Below are 15896 nucleotides of genomic sequence, written 5' to 3' on the forward strand. Positions count from 1 at the left end.
ATCAGCTGTTTCTCACCTAGTGCACTGTAGTCTCTCAGCTTCTCCTGGAACTTGCCTCTCCCCCAGAGAGGGAAATTATAAAAGGTATTTTGAGTGGAAATTTTATTCCATGTACGTGGGGAGAGAAAAAAATTGAAATCCTTTTGATTTGGACTAAAAAATAGGGCTCATAGCTGCTGTGTCTTTAAAAAGTCATTGCTTTATTTCCTGTGGATGTCTGGAACAAGGAGAAATCAATTGGCAAAGCCATTCTTCAGGCTCCATATTTGTCATTCCTTGTCCTCCAATCACTGTGTTGAGGCTCATCTGATCTGTCTGGCCTGTATCATTAGCTTTAACAGACACCCAGAAGTAAACCAGATATTCCTTATGCAGTCTTACTCTCAAAAGGATGCTCTTGCTTTATTCTGCAGTGTGGTTCTGCATATGCACCTAGATCTTTCCTTTTCTCTCTCATCCTCTGAATATTTGAGTTTGGAGTAATTTTTTCATGTACATTAACTGTATTTTTCTCATGTTGAAACTCAACTGTCTCCAAATGTCCATAAATCTCTTCTTGCATGACACTGATGCTTGTTGTTTCTTTCAATCTAATTCAGCTGCAAATGTAATTAATGTAGCATTTCACAATGGGAAATACAATGGAGGTACTGAAGATTAAAAAAAGAAGTGAGCAGATACTGACATTTACAGCGTGAAGATTTTATGGGGATGGATTTCATCATCTTGGTTTTCCCACAGTTCCCAGTTCATCTGATGACACATGGCTCCTTAACAATGCAGTAAATGAAGTGTAACCTTAACTCAATCAGCATATTATCCCTTTGGTTTTTAACCAGAAATTTAATTCTGCTACTGAAGAAAATCTGTTCACAATTCATTTGTCTCACCTGAAGACATCTGGCAAATGAATAAATCAGGCTTTGAGAAGAGCCAGCAGCAAGACCTTTAATCAAAGGCAAATGAATAACATTAAGTGAATTTTGGCTTCTACTTCAGGGTTACAAGTTTCTTGGATGAGCATCTTTTTCTAGTCTCACAAGTCGTGTCTCATCACGCACTTGGTCAAGGCACTGTCTGAAAGTAAGAGCAACTTGTTCAACTGGAAAATATAAGGTTGTGATAATAGATGTTCAAATTGAAATAAGATAAATATTGAACTATCTTAATTCTGAGTAAATGCCATAAAACATAAAACTTGAGCACAGCTGTGTCAGATGAAAGTTCAGCTAGTCTTATGTTCCATTTCTGACAGCACATGATATGAGATGCCTTAGGAAAGTTTGTAATAAACAGGACAAACCAGAAACATGAAACATCCCAAAAGAAATTTTCCTGCTCAAAATGTATTCAGTTGCTTTTGAATAGAAATAAATGTTTAGCTCAATGTCCTGTAATGAGGAATACCTTACCAATATGGCATATACAGTGCAATTCCCTCTGGTTCTTCTAATCAATCTCCCTCTTTGTTGCATTTGACACCTGCCAGCCCTTCCACTGGGAAGAGTGTGAACATTTCCTTTTCTGTTGCCTGTCTGCTCAGAGTTTTCTAGACCTCCTCAAAAGTACAGAAGTGGTTTCCCCAAATGTGCAGTGCTGGTGGTATGGACAGTAGTTTTCTAAATTTAATCCCATAAATGTCAGGTTACCCCACTACATGCTGGTGATTCACTTGTTTCAGATACACTGGATCATCAACAGTAGTTCAGCCCGAGCCTCTGCCACAAACCAGACTACCAGTTTGAACAGAAGGGAAAAAGCATCAACTCTTGCTTTTAATCCTTGGATGGATGCAAAATCTACCAAACTTGCATAAAGGTTTTGCACAAGACCTTGAAGGTCTGTTCCAACCAAGGTAAGGTAATTCTGTGATTCATATAATTAATCTTCTTCAGTGAATGGCAAGATGACAAGAGGAGAGGGCAGAGGCAGTGAGAGACATAATCTCTAGCAGGGTTAATGGAGAGGAACAGGTGTGGGAGTACAGGGTGTAAGACAAGTGCAGATAAAGCTGGAAAGGAGGCTGAGCAGAGGTGTGTAGGTCCTGGTGCAGTATTTATTATGTTGTGTAGAGTAACCGGTTGAATTATTTATGACAGCTGTTGCTGTTGTGAAACCCCTTACTGGCCTGATTCCCCTTCCAGCCCAGTCAGCCTGCAGACACTGGGCTGTGCTGGAGCAGACCACTGTCAGAGCTACAAGGCATGCCAGGCTCTGGTCCAACTCAGCCTTACCTTTACTAGTGCTCACTTCTTATTAGTCATGTTCTCCTCCATTTGAAATTCAGGAAGCTCAGATGCTCCACAGTGATTTAATTATAAATAGTTTATATTCCAACATTAAAAGCACTTTTGGTCCTCATACAAATTCAACCCTAAGTTTATGGCAGTGTTTACAGACAGCTCTACTCAACTCCAACATTTGAAACCTTTCCAAAAGTGATTTGCATTCAAGAGTACTACAGCACTTTTCTTTAAAAAAGCTACGGCTGAAAGTTGGCTGTCACCTCCAGCTGCATTCCTAAACTATCTCAGTCTGGAATTGAATCAGTGTCAGAGAGCAGCTACATTAAGTGGTAGATACTCGAGAATTCCTGCATCGAGTCATCCTCTTTTCTTCAACTGAGTTACCTCCAGAGCGCCCTCTGTAGCAGTCACTGTGTTCTTTTCTTGGTCTGGAACCTCTTTTAAGTACAAATAAATCAGATCTTCCAAGCTCCCTCCTGAAAACACACTGGTCATTGTGTTCAGCTCAGCACTGATTCCTCTACTAATACTTGTGCAGAAAGGGGTCAGAGGAGACAGAAGCTTGACAGGATGAAAAGATGTGAGTGGTGGGAAACCAAAGGGGAAGGTGAATCCTGAAACAGGGTTTATATGGGTAAAGGGCAGGTGGGAGTAGGAACTGAAACTGGAGAAGGACTGGAAAGAGATTTAATGGAGTGCAGGAAGTATGTTATGAGTTGTAATGGAGGAAAAAAGGGCCCAGAGAAAACGGGGATCATTTGGTTGTTAAGACAGCCTTCCAAAGTCTCTACACTCCTCTGCTGCAAAGTTAGCAGTGAAACCCACTGACAAAGTGATTATCTCATCCCATATTTCTGCCTAGTCCAAGCAGGATTGATAATGGGCATGATTCTACATCACAGAAAGTTCATTAAAAAAAATCCAAAACAATAAACCAAACAACAAACCACCTGGCAATACCTTATAGCAACGATCAGGCTGCTAAGTCACACATTCACATTGCTAGAAAACCCCAAATTTAAGTTTCTTCAACTTTAGATTGAATCCCTTTATCTTCAATATGGGACATACTTACATCAAATTCAAACTTAATGTACTCACATTCTAATGTATTTTTTAATTTGCAACCTGTCAACAAATTGAAGTGTCTAAGGTCAGGACAGTAAAAGCAAAACAGGGCTTTAAAAGTGTGTTTTCCAGAGCCAGATCATTTGAGGTCATCAAACCATTCATAGCAATTACACCGATTTGGCTCTTGCTGAGATCCTCTGCTGGATTTTACTGAGGTTTGCTCAGGAATGGCATCATGGCCATTCTGCTGGGCTAGGATGAGGAGACACAGCACATTGGCTTCAGCTGGGAACCACAGTGTCTTGCTTTACATGCTGTCCAAGAGGAGAACATGATTAAGATCCTTGGGAGAATACCTGGGACTTTCACAAGGACCAGACCAAAAGTACTGGAAGTCTGGATCTTGGCTTGCATCCGCCTTCTGAATAGCCCTGGGATAGATTAATATCGGTGTCCTGGGTAGTAGAAGCAGGATTATACATTTGAGAGGAAATTCACTGAGGCACAGGTGGCTGCCTCCTGCTGGTCTGTGACCTGCTGCAGCCTAGCGTGGAATGGCACAGAGCCTGTAGGGGTGGGGCTGCAGCGTGCCCCCCAGAATGGGCTCCGTGCTGATCTCTGTCACCCCCTCTGGCAGCCGGAAGGTGAAGGCCCGCAGCAGGTTGGCAAAGAAAATGAAGAGCTCGGTCCTTGCTAGATGCTCCCCCAAACACACACGGTGCCCTGCAGAAGGAGCCAGGGAAGGACAGTAAGTACCTAGGAATTTTTTAGTTTCATAATCACTTTGTTCATTCTTGTTATAAGCAGAGGGGGTTTTTTGTTCAAGGCCAGGATCATGAAAGCCACAGAGCTAAAACATTATGAATTCTTTCTCAGAAAGATCCCATCCAGTGTCATAGGTTAAGACGCCAAATGAAAATCTCAGTGAAAATCCCTCAGGTATCATCATCATTTCTTGCTTGACTTGGCAGAAAATTATTTTCCTTTTACAGGAGATGTTGAACTACAAGGTCATACACAAGAATCTGGCAACTGTTTGCACATGCTTTCTTAGCAAGTTAAGGTCAGCAGGTCAAAATTACTTAGCACTGGCAGTTGCAATTGAGCAAAGTCTTGATCACTTCACAGGCAAAGCAAGAGGTCTAATGTTCATTTCCAAGAGTTCCTTATTGGAACCAATGGCATGAGCCATTTCCAGATTAGCAGAGAAATAAAAGGAAAGAAAAAGCCAACAGAACTTTACTGCTGAGTGTATTTTCTAACTGTGCACTGTTACATTATTTGCTTCTTCTGCAACTGGATTTTCAGTTCCGTAAGCAAGAACTTAATCCTTTCTTTACCAGGATGCGTTCTACTCTTCTTTCAGCTTATTCCTTTAAAAGGGATTGCAAGTTACTCCAGTACCAACAAAACACATTGCTTTTCAGGAAAAGAAAACCCCAACATCTGAAGAATACTACAGAAAAAGCTTGTGGATGAGCACAGTGTGAAATAAGCCTAAGAGGTTCAGGACCTCAAGTGGGATTCCCACTACACTGTCCTAAAAGCAGGTTGGGGGCTGACAGCACAGAAGCATCTCCCTTAGCAGATACAAGCCAGTACTCTTCTTTAAAAGCAGCAAACAGCAGAGATAGAAGTAGTTATCTGAAAAAATACTATAGTCTCACACTTTTGTGTTCTCCATCTAATCTGTTGGGTCAGTTCAAACTGCCAGTGCATTTACCTGCTGAGAATGGTAAGAAGGCTTCTCGAGGTATGAAGTTTCCTTCTTTATCCAGAAAATGGCCAGGGTTGAACTGTCGAGGTGTCTCCCATTGTTCAGGGTCATATAGAACAGATGCTATATTTGGCATAATGATAGTACTCTGCAAGGAAAAAACTGTTGATTCAGTTCCAGCTACTAGCCTCTCACCCATCTGTTTCTGCCTGGCAGATAAAACTGCTGCTTGTTGCCTTATCTTTATAATGAGCAGATACTATGTGGTTAGAAGACCATTTCCCTAGAAAACTGGAGTTTGTGATCATTTTCTGAGTTGGAAATTACTGGTTTTCAGCCGTGGAGCTATGCCAATGGGTGTTAACAGCACTAGTGATGTTGGTACAACTGCATTTTGACCACTTTTATTACTACTCTTAATAACACTCCTAGTAGGACCCTTTTGTTGATATTCAGGTGCTAGCATTGGAAACGTCCTTCAGGCTTCAGAGAGAGAAAAATGCATCCAGAAATAACCACAATACTTCATTGACAACATCTCAGCCCTTTTAGCAGTAGTACCTCAGGCTTTTTCTTTACTAGATGTTCCCAGCAGACCAGTTTGTGTGCCTTAGCCACCTGGCTGTCAGACGCAGACAGAATAGAGTGAAACCTTCACCACAAAATGAGTTAGGTGGGACCAGTCCTGGATGCCAGTAATGGTACTGACCTCTCCCATCTCTCTTGCAATAAAAGCAACAAATTCCTGTTTCTTGCTAGTGTTTTACAGTGAGAACTGGCACCCAACATAGTTTATGTCACTCTAAAAAATGCCGTACTATCTGTGAACACGTGCCTCAGGCAGTATTTGGGAGCCACTCCCTCACTGTCAGCTGTAGCTGACAGTCTCTTCAAGCAGGTCCCTTATCTCATGGAGTGAGTGGAGCTACAAGCCATCCTCTCACAAGTCTTCCCAGGAGTGCTGGCAGTGCCAAGTTGAGCACAGACATCTTAACCATTGCTTTAGCAAACCAGTTTCTCCTCTCAGTCCAACCTTGGCTGGTCTCTCCAGTTGTGCTGTGGATCAGCAAGGCAGGAGCTCAAGGTATCTGTGGCAGGGGCAGGGGTCTTATCAGCTGTCTGAGCATCAAGATGCTGAGCAAGAGACTTATTTCAATCATGGAGACAAATGGTAACTCTTCCCCAGGCACCACATTCCTGGGTTATATGGAGAATAGCTTACAGATGGAAAATGGGTTACAAAACTGGAATAAAAGATAAAACCTCTCTGTGCTGAAGAAAGAACAGAGACTTGTACCTTTTTGATGGGGAATCCTAACAACGTGGTGTTCCTCACACACCTTCGGGGCATGCCAACAAAGACAATGTTGCTGAAGCGCTGGATCTCATGGACCACAGCGTTTGTGTAGGGCAGTTTTTTGCGATCTTCATAGCTAATTAACTGGGAAGGACCCAAAACAGCATCCAGCTCCTTCTGCACCTTCTCTGTGGAGAAAGATTCACCATTGCAGGTGAAAAAAATGCATAAAATATTTTTACTCGTCTCTTTTCTTAGAGCAACAGGAAAATGTATTATTTCAACATAGTACATTAAGTCTATAACCTGTGATTTAATATGAACTAATGCTTGAATTTCATATATGAAAATAAAAATAAGCAGGAAAAAAAACCACAACAGTGGGGTCCAGAATCAACAGCAAGCACTATATTGTACTTACTCCAGCTCTGCCATTATCTTACAGAATGCCTAGTGGGTGTAGGGCAGGTCACTCAGCTTCATGCTTGAAGGTATTAAGGGATTGCTTTGTTCACCTTATCTCAAATTCTAAATCTTATTTACAAATTGACATAAATGCCTTGGATATCAACTCCCAGTGCAAGAGATGAGTTGAGCAGAGTTGATCCAAGTATGGCAACATACTGCATGAACAAGCAACAGCCTGAATCAGCCTAGAACCTTGGATGCAAGTATGCACTCAAAGAAACAGCCTTTTCAGCCTCCTGCTGAGGCTGCAGGTACCTGCCTCGCTTTCAGTGGTCAAGCACACCAGATGGAAGAGCCACCAACCCCAGGAATACCCAACTTCTTAAATCCTGGCCATATCCTTTCTTTTCCTGACATAGACGTGGATGAGGAGACTCAGCCTGGTGTTAAATTGATAAACAACCTCTTTTGCAATATTAGCTCAGACTGTGACTGTGTGTACTGCCAACAGTTCTTGCCTTAAAACACCACCCCTACATATCTGGCAGCCAGAAGCATACTCTTAAACTTCCTTATTTCTATAGTTTTCCTTTCCCTTGCAGATGTTCCACATTCATGTTTTGTTTTCTCCCAAGGATTGCGTGCTGCCTTGTGAGCAAACTGCAACAAACTTTACTGGTTATTGAAAGACCAGCTGCTAACACCATCAGCCCTTTACACACAGAATATGCTCTACTGAAACCTTGAGGCCACCCCTGAGCAACCCATGTTCCATGGATGCCCACTGCCTAGCCTTGGCATGGAGCACTCAGCAAAGACAAAAAGGAGTCACTGAATTCTGAAAGGAAGTACATGGATTTGCACTGTGCAAATTAGCATGCATCTCTCCACCTGTTTCCTGAGAAGATTTGTGAAGAGGCAGCCATCTATCTCTACCAGGACCGTGGGCTTCCTTAGGGCAACCTGCAGCCCTAAGGAAGGTTGCCCCTTTGCAGTTGTGGAAACCTGCCAAGATCTGTGCAGCTGGTTTCTTCAGTAAAAGATCCAGTGGGTTTTTAGGAGCATTGGTGTGCTCAGCAAGTAGTGTTGTGCCAGGGAAGAAAGCATGGGCTGACCATGTGGTAAACACAGCAAAGATGTAGCACTCCTCATATCTGAAGGATGTCTGGCGCAGACAGGACTAATATTAGGGCTCTGATCTCCATTTCTGCTGCCCTCAGTCAGCCCACAACCTCTCCACACGGAGCACCTCACCAACTGCTCACTGCAAAGAGCTAACTTCTGTCTCACTGCAAGTGTCTTCAGCCAGCAGGTTTGGTCAGGTAATAAGGATGGGTCTCTGACTGTTTCCTCTGCTCCATTCTTTGTGTTTACGTAGAGTGAGAGCCAGGCTCAACTGGTGGCTTTTGTGCCTGCAATTCATTGTATTCTGCCATCATTAACATTTGTAGTACCCACACAGCACCTCACAGCAAGAATCCCCCTCACCTTGGATGTCTGGATTCACTATCATAAAGAGCAGTCCCCAGTACAAGGTTGTGCTTGAGGTCTCTGATCCACCGAGGAAAAGATCATTTATGATACATATCAAATTGTCTTCATCATACTTGGGCTTGCCTCCATCTTTAGACTGTAGGTGATGACAAAAAGTTAAAGAAACCCAAGGCAGCATGTCAGTTATTTCAGGGTCATTATCTACGCATGTGTATTTAATCCCATTGTAAACATGAGGTGACCTGCTGTAGAAAACAAGGTGGTCTACCAAAGTTATGTAACCTACAGGCATAAACTGTCTCCCATTTACTACAGGATTGAAGTATACACATGGATTTTTATGGAAAGCAGAGGATAGCTCATGAAGTCACACTAACATACTTTGTGGCAATTCATTCATGCAACCAAAACATAAAACTGGATACATTTCTGAAATACATGAGTTAGCAAGTCCTAAGCTACTGCGTCCACATTGAGAAGCCTCTAAAATGTAAGAAGCTATGATAGAAGTGGTCAGACTTGGTTGATTTAATAGTCTGTTCAACCTTACACTCCGTAAATGTGTAATCAGGCAGAATGAACACTTACTTTCTCCATCTCAGCCAGGTAAAAGTCAATGAAATCCTGTGGTTCATCTGGTATCCCTCTCTCCACATGTCTTCTGATCTCCTTCTTTGCAAAAGAGCTCAGGACATCATAGCAGGATAATGCTTTCTTGTGAGGCCCAGGCAGATGGGACATCAGCCAGGGGACGATTTCATACAGCTGCAGGAGTGACACAAGAGGTAGTGTGAAATAGCTGCCAGTAAGGAAGCTGCTTTTGGAAACACCAAAAGGCCAAACTGCCCTGTCTGGAAATGTTGATACTGGAATAAACAAATCAGCATTGCTTTGAGTAGATTTTTCCTATAATGTGGGAAAACTTTACTAGTAATTTCGACATACTCCTGGGGTCAAGGCAGTACTGACAATACTCTGCTTGTGGCAGTAAGTTTACTTGACTCATGCTGATCACTAGATAACCTTACTCCTGCACTGCTGGGGACCCTGCCTCCCTCATACTCAAAATATAAGGACATTCTTTCTGGATACTGTGTGGCTACTAAGGCTGACAAGTCTGGAGCCTCAAGTAACTGGTGGAATTTGTGAAGCTCACAGAATGGAAGTGTAGACTGGGTATCACTCTAAGGGCTAATTTAATTTCCCCTATCAGAGCCTTTGTGGCTGCTATAGGACCAATAGTTGTCCTCATAGTTAGAAATATTGTCCCTTCAGTCTGCTGAGAGTATTTATACACACATCTTTCAGCTGAAAGTATTGTCCTCTAGCTTGGATAGTTCTCTCTTTGCTATTCCACCTGCCAAGCAAACAGCATTTCCATCTCCTCTCTTTGTTCTTTCAGACCTAACAAGCAAAGTCTCTCTAATTTAAGTGATAGTTTGTAGGTTACCCCATTAACACTTCTCTACATTTTTTTCACTCCAGACTCACAACATAACGTGTCCAAGACCCTAGAATAGGTCCCACAGATTATTGCCAGAACCTACTTAAACACTTCTCTGGATCCACAGAGAAAACAGTGCTGGAAACAGACTCTGTTTGCCTTTTACATCTGTTATCTGCTAGTTTACACCAGACTCCTTCCTCTTAACCTTTGCATTTAAATGTTCTAAGCTCATGGCAGATATTAATCCTGTTAATTCCTAATATGTTTCATAATTTAATTTTGTACTTTTACAACTTGTTCCATTCTTCTAACTCCAATCCACAGTGCTTGCAAGCTCTTGCAGCAGGATATCCTGAACCTCCTCTGTATTGACAAGTTTTCCTGGCTTTGATCACCCACAAATTTAATCTATTTCTCTAATTTTGACTATGGGAAAGTTGTATAGTGCTACTCTCATATGATAGATTTGTTGAAAAGGTTTACTACAACATCAGTGTTTTAGTTGTCTGCCTTTTCCTATAAAACTCAAATGTCAATGGAATTTTCTATGCCATCCACAGTCCCCATTACACCCAGCTTGTCCCTCTTTAAGGGTCTAAACCACAAAGTCTAATTCATGGGGAAGTTTTCAAGAGTACTTCAAGACACTTCAAGTGCAAAGTTGGCTTTTATGGTATGTTGTGGAAGGTACCTACCAAAAAGCCTCTGACAGAAGTTGAACTGTGAGCCTGTCAGAGAAGGTATGTATTGTTTTTGTAGCATGGGAATTGCAAGCTATAATGAACAGTGGAAAGATTCATAACGAATATTTTATTATTTGTGAGAGAGGAAAATAATAAAATTGTCAGCATACAATTTGCAGAGTAATAGAAAACAGAACAGTGAATTCAATTATACACTTTTTTTTGAGAGAGATTAGTAAACAGAGGTGGGAGGAGCACACACAGTCTCAAATTAAGTTTAACGGCTTCTGTTAACAGTCTCAGAAATGCTGCAAGACTTAAAGCCATGAGTCAACAGAGAGATGTCCCCTAAACTTGCAAAGAAACAAGAGAGCTCTTAAAAATGGCCTCAAAGCCAAGGAGGCAGTAATAGGTCTGCAAGGACACCTCTTAGCTCCCAGTTTGCATTTGCCAGTTGCTCCATATTTAGTGGAGACACATTTTTGTATCTCCAAGTTTGTTTTCTACCTATTTTAGAAAAAAAAAAAACAAAACATATTATTTACTCACCTGATGAATAAAGCTACCTACAAATCTGAATAAATACTCTGTGGCACTGAGCAGTTCATGGAAGGTTTTGTCCTCATCAGAGAAGTGATATCCAAAAACCAGTGCACAAATTACATTTGAAATAGAATGGAAAAGAGCGAAAGAAGGATCCACAGGTCTTCCTGCAAACACAGTAAACGGTTTTCACTCTCAATGTTTTCTTCAGGTGTTCCTTGTACAGATAGGACAAGATGTATTAGAAAGTACATAAAATGTTTTCTTTATCCAGCTGGGGCATGAAGGGGGATAGAGATGTGGCATTAATAACAATTCCTGAGAAACAAACATAGTCTCAGAGCAAAGGACTGTTGAACTGTTTCCTCATAGCTCTAAAACAATTCCATAGCCCTTCCCATGAAATAACGTTGTACAGCCAAGATCCATCAGAGAATATCCTATAAAATCTGCTGTTCTTAGATGTGTGGAAGAAGACCAGTGTCAGAAATGAGGAGGAAATGTCACTAGAGATAAATGAAGAGGAGAGAGTGACTGACATTCAAAAATGTAAAAAACTTAGGAGGAAAGACTGAAGGAACTTTGGAAGGTTTAAGAAACAGAATAGATGGATGAAAACTGCAAAGTTTACATAATAAAATTACAGTCTCAGCTGTGAACAGCAGATCATCAGATCTCTGTCTGATAATTTGTGTGAAATTAGGAGAAAAACATCCATCAAAAATGGCTTGGATAGAAATGAACGTGGCTTGTACTCTAGGATGAATCTGATAATCTACTTAAGTTCCCTCCCACCTCCTACTTTCTTCGATTCTCTTGCCAATAGTTCCTGTGACAGACAGACCTTAAATGATCCAGTTTATCTCATGGCACCTAATGTCATTGAAATTTAAAGGTTTGGAGAAATGACTGAGCTCTGCAATGCTCTTCAGTGACCTTCTGAGGATGGCTGGACTGTGCAGTTAAAGGACATTGTTACATTGTACAACTGTTATTATAGACAGACAGCCCATGAAAGTAGAATTTTAGAAGTTCCCAACTTCATTAGGTTCATTAGCAGCTTTTTAAAAAAGACATTCCCACTTGTGATATTACACTTTATCTGGTCTTTGGATTTTGGTAAATTTGGATACACCGCTCTGCAATTACCTAGAAAGAGGTAGCTGAGTTTGCATACTGAAGATATGGATCCAGGACTGGAAAGTGTCAGATTTCTTAGCAGATAGATACCTTTCAGGTTCATGAAGACCTCCACCAGGTGAGAGGCTTCCTCTTGCACTCGATACTCCAGGCCTTTTTTCCCCATTCCCAGATTGCGTAGAGTCATTATCCCAAAGCGTCTCTGCTGCTTCCAAGAGTGACCATTTGCCAGTATAATACCTGAGGGTGTTATCTAGCATATTAAATAATTTGCCATAGATATGAACAATTAATCTAAAAATATATTATAAAATACATGGAGTAAATAAGGAAATACACTGGGACACAAGCATCTTTAGGTGAAGTTATCAGTAACCAGAATCATAGCCAAACATACCCATGTTATGACTAGATCACATTCTTAATATTGATTGTAGTTAACCTTTTAAAAGAGCAATCTAAGGATTTGCTGACTGCTCCATTTCTTGATGTCTTAAAAAAAAAAAACAAAACACCTTAAGATGCCTTTTCAGAAGATGTGCTTTAGCCATACTGAAGTCATCATGCTCAAGAAAAGATACAGATCAATAAATGTGACGCTTGTGGGACAAGGTGATGAAAGTGAACAATCAGTGACATTTGGGCTCTGTTTGCCCTCTGGAAGGGAGATCACTCCACTGACAAAATGCACTAGTGGTTACTTGAAGAGCCCTAAAGTGCTGCTGTGCTAGTGATGCTTTGCCTGGCTTTAAACGACTTGCATTTGCTTTCATAGAGCAAATGCAGGAGAGGAAAAAGAAGACTGCAAACTGCTGAAATACACACTAAGGAGAGGTGGATTTCTGTGTGTCAGAGGCACTCTCACAAACAAAGCCTGGAGAAGAGGAGGTTCAGGGAGGATCTTATCTCTATCTCCAAATACCTGGAGGGAGTACTGAGCTTTCCCAAGCCTGGACAAGACTCCAGCTCAGGTTGTTTCTAGGTGACATTTTTACTGTGTTCCAGATGGATGTGATCTTGGCCTCCTGATAGAATAATTTGCTGCACATGATTTTGTTGTAGGTCACATGACTGCAAACCTTGTTTGCCAACAGTATATGTTATGGTTGCCAAATACCTTCCACCATGAGCAAGAGACCTGTAACACCCTCCTGCTCACCCTCATTACTGTGTTTGCAGCCACTATTAAATGTTTGATGAATAAGCACAGAGTCACCAAGGCTGGAAAATACTTCTGAGATCATCAAGTCCAGCCTATGACCTAACACCGCCACATTGGCTAGACCATGGCATGAAGTGCCACCTCCAGTCTTTCTTTGAACACATCCAGGGATGGTACCTTCACCACCTCCCTGGGAAGTCCATTCCAATGTCTAATCACCCTCCCCGTGAGGAAGTGCTTCCTAATATCCAACCAAAATCCCCCCTGGCACAACGTCAGGCCATGCCCTCTTGTCTTGTCACTAGTTTCCTGGGAGGAAAATCTCACCTTTTCCTTTGGCCAAAGCTCTGAAGAAAGGAGACACCATCCGCCCAGAAACATCTTCAGGGTGTGTGGTCATGCCGTCCTTCACAGCCTGATACCCATTCAGTATGATCACTGGGTTCCACGCGAACCACAAAGTATAGATGTTACCATAAGTTTCTGCCAACTGTAAGTGGAAAAAGTGGCAGAAAAGAGCAGATAAAAGCCCACATAGCTCAAACAGGCACTGCAGCTGCTATGCACTGGCCCAACAGCCTGTTGTGTACTGAGAACATCATCCCCACAAATATAATTACACCTCGAAGTAGAGACACTTGTTTTTCTGAGAACAAGGCTTTCAGCAGCCAATTGTATTTACCCAGGGGAAAGTGATTTTTCTTTTCAAAGCACAGCCTGCAGCAACACTGCAGCAAAAGGAAGAAAACTTTTACATTGCATCACATCCAACCCAAACATCTGCACTCTTCTAACTGAACATCCCCACCCTGCCCCTCTCTGGAGCTCTGTGCCTCCCGCTAGCCCTTCCATTGCCAAAGGAAACCCACTGATTGAACCCACTCCATCTGTGTGCTCCAGGAGAGGATGCAGAGACAGAAACTACTAAACAGCCATGAGGTGCCAGTGGGCTGCAGCTGTCTCCAGGGTTTCCTCACAGTACTGAGGAGAGCACTGGCTGTTAGAGACAGCAGAAGTATCCAAGGAGGGACAGGTGTATGACAGATGAAATTCAATCAAAAAGCTTTTTCCAAGAATGGGACTCTGCTCCAACACACCTACGATGACACAAAACAGGTGGTAGACACTGTCTAAGGTGCCAGCAGAATTACACCAAATTGATCACCCTGTTCAATTGCTTCTCCTTATAACATTCCTCTCCCTGTTACAGCATCACTGACTATCAGGGTCTGCACTGAACTCAGTGACCTCTGCCAACTGTCTCCAGCACAGGTCTGAGTTAGAGGTCACCTGCAAACCACTAAAAGAATTACTGCCAGGGTAGAGGGAGGCACTGAAAAGGAGATGACCTTTTTATATTACAAGCAAACATACACGAGCATCATATTACCCACTCTGTGATCCAATTAAACAGTGCCAATGCACCAGAATTTTAAAAAGTAACACGTATGGACTTAGCAGCAATGGAGGAGCATCTTTTCAATTATTGTTATTCTTAGACTTTAATAACAAGTCAGAAACCCTGTCCCCAAATTTATTTGATTCTTAAAGACATTAAGTTTCTCACAAGATTATGTATTCCGCATAAGGTGACCTGAATCTAGGAATCAAGTTGATCTTCATATGTCCATACCTTGTCTGTAACTCTCTAAGACTTAAAAACTTCACTTTGCTATTAAAGTATCCATTTTGTTTATACTGTGACTAAAATGAACCAATTAAGAGCATTTTTAAAGAGATACCTTCATGAGAAGATCCCGATGAAACTGAAAGTTCAGGTGCACAAAGTTTCCAACCAATGGGAGAGGAGTTGGTCCAGGGGGGAATTGCTTGCATGCCTTTCGCAGTCTGAAAAACTCAACAATTAACAGAAAAATGATCAGGACTACCAAACCTTGACTTAGTGTCAGCATTTCAGAGCTGATTTATCAGCTTGTCTCTATAAAAAGCAGGTACTGGAGCTTGGAAAAAGTGATGCTCCTTCTTGTTCCACCAGTTCTCTCTGTAGACTGAAGGTTCTGTAAAGTCTTGGTTCCTTTCCCTCCTGCCCATCCCTCCCTCTTTACCACTGCCTACCATTTCCATGCACCTCCTACATTTCCTATGCTGAGACAGGTTGAGCTGATCCCTGACCAAAAGCACACCTGGCTGGATGCAGCAAGCCACAGTATGAGAAAATGCAATCACTTCTACTCCAGGTATTTGTCCAGAAGCATGTGTTAGGGAACTGCTGGTGTGAATTGGGAGACCTGGACTGGATTGACACCGGGTGAGAGCACTTGTTGACCACTGGACATGAGATGAGTGAAACTCAGCTTCATCCGCCTTGGGAACTTTAAAAGTTGTTCAACCCAGAATCACTGAATTCACATTAGGAGTGTTGCACATTGGTTAAAATAGGTTAGATTTTCCAGGTGCTTTAGTCTCAAGCATTATTTGACTTATCATGAAGTGTGGTTGTAAGTTCAGATTTGCCTGCCTGTACACACAGCTCACAACGTTGTTCCATGTAGTTTCTGAAAACCTGTCCTTGAGTGTTCAAACACTTTTATTTTTTCCATTTACTGGAAAGTTTCATTGAATGAAGATTCATGACATGGAAAGAATGCTTAAAAACTCACAAGACAAATAACAAAGCCCCAGAATATTAACACTTGTTACATTTAAAAATTAATATAAAATTCCAGT

The 15896-nt window shown here is 41.8% G+C and overlaps 1 protein-coding gene across 4 annotated transcripts; it reads right to left on the reverse strand.

Moving 5' to 3' along the window:
• Nucleotides 1–305: 305 nt before the first annotated feature.
• Nucleotides 306–15121, reverse strand: LOC127387580 (cytochrome P450 2J4-like). 4 transcript variants are annotated; one of them, XR_007890163.1, is made up of 10 exons: nt 14951–15121; nt 13536–13698; nt 12137–12299; nt 10913–11069; nt 8822–8998; nt 8228–8369; nt 6332–6519; nt 5041–5182; nt 3674–4040; nt 306–1077 (listed from the first exon to the last, which is right to left on the reverse strand). XR_007890163.1 is itself a non-coding variant. In XM_051626071.1 (9 exons), exons 1-9 carry the CDS (start codon nt 15119–15121, stop codon nt 3862–3864), a joined length of 1473 nt encoding a protein of 490 aa, XP_051482031.1. In that variant the 3' UTR covers nt 306–3861. The 4 variants fall into 4 exon arrangements, 3 of the variants coding, with proteins under 3 accessions (XP_051482031.1, XP_051482030.1, XP_051482032.1); XM_051626071.1 differs by having other exon boundaries at nt 306–4040; nt 10913–11073; nt 12137–12286; XM_051626070.1 differs by having other exon boundaries at nt 306–4040.
• Nucleotides 15122–15896: the final 775 nt, after the last annotated feature.

This window comes from Apus apus, chromosome 8, assembly GCF_020740795.1.
Source record: "Apus apus isolate bApuApu2 chromosome 8, bApuApu2.pri.cur, whole genome shotgun sequence".
In the NCBI taxonomy this organism is placed as follows: Eukaryota; Metazoa; Chordata; class Aves; order Apodiformes; family Apodidae; genus Apus; species Apus apus.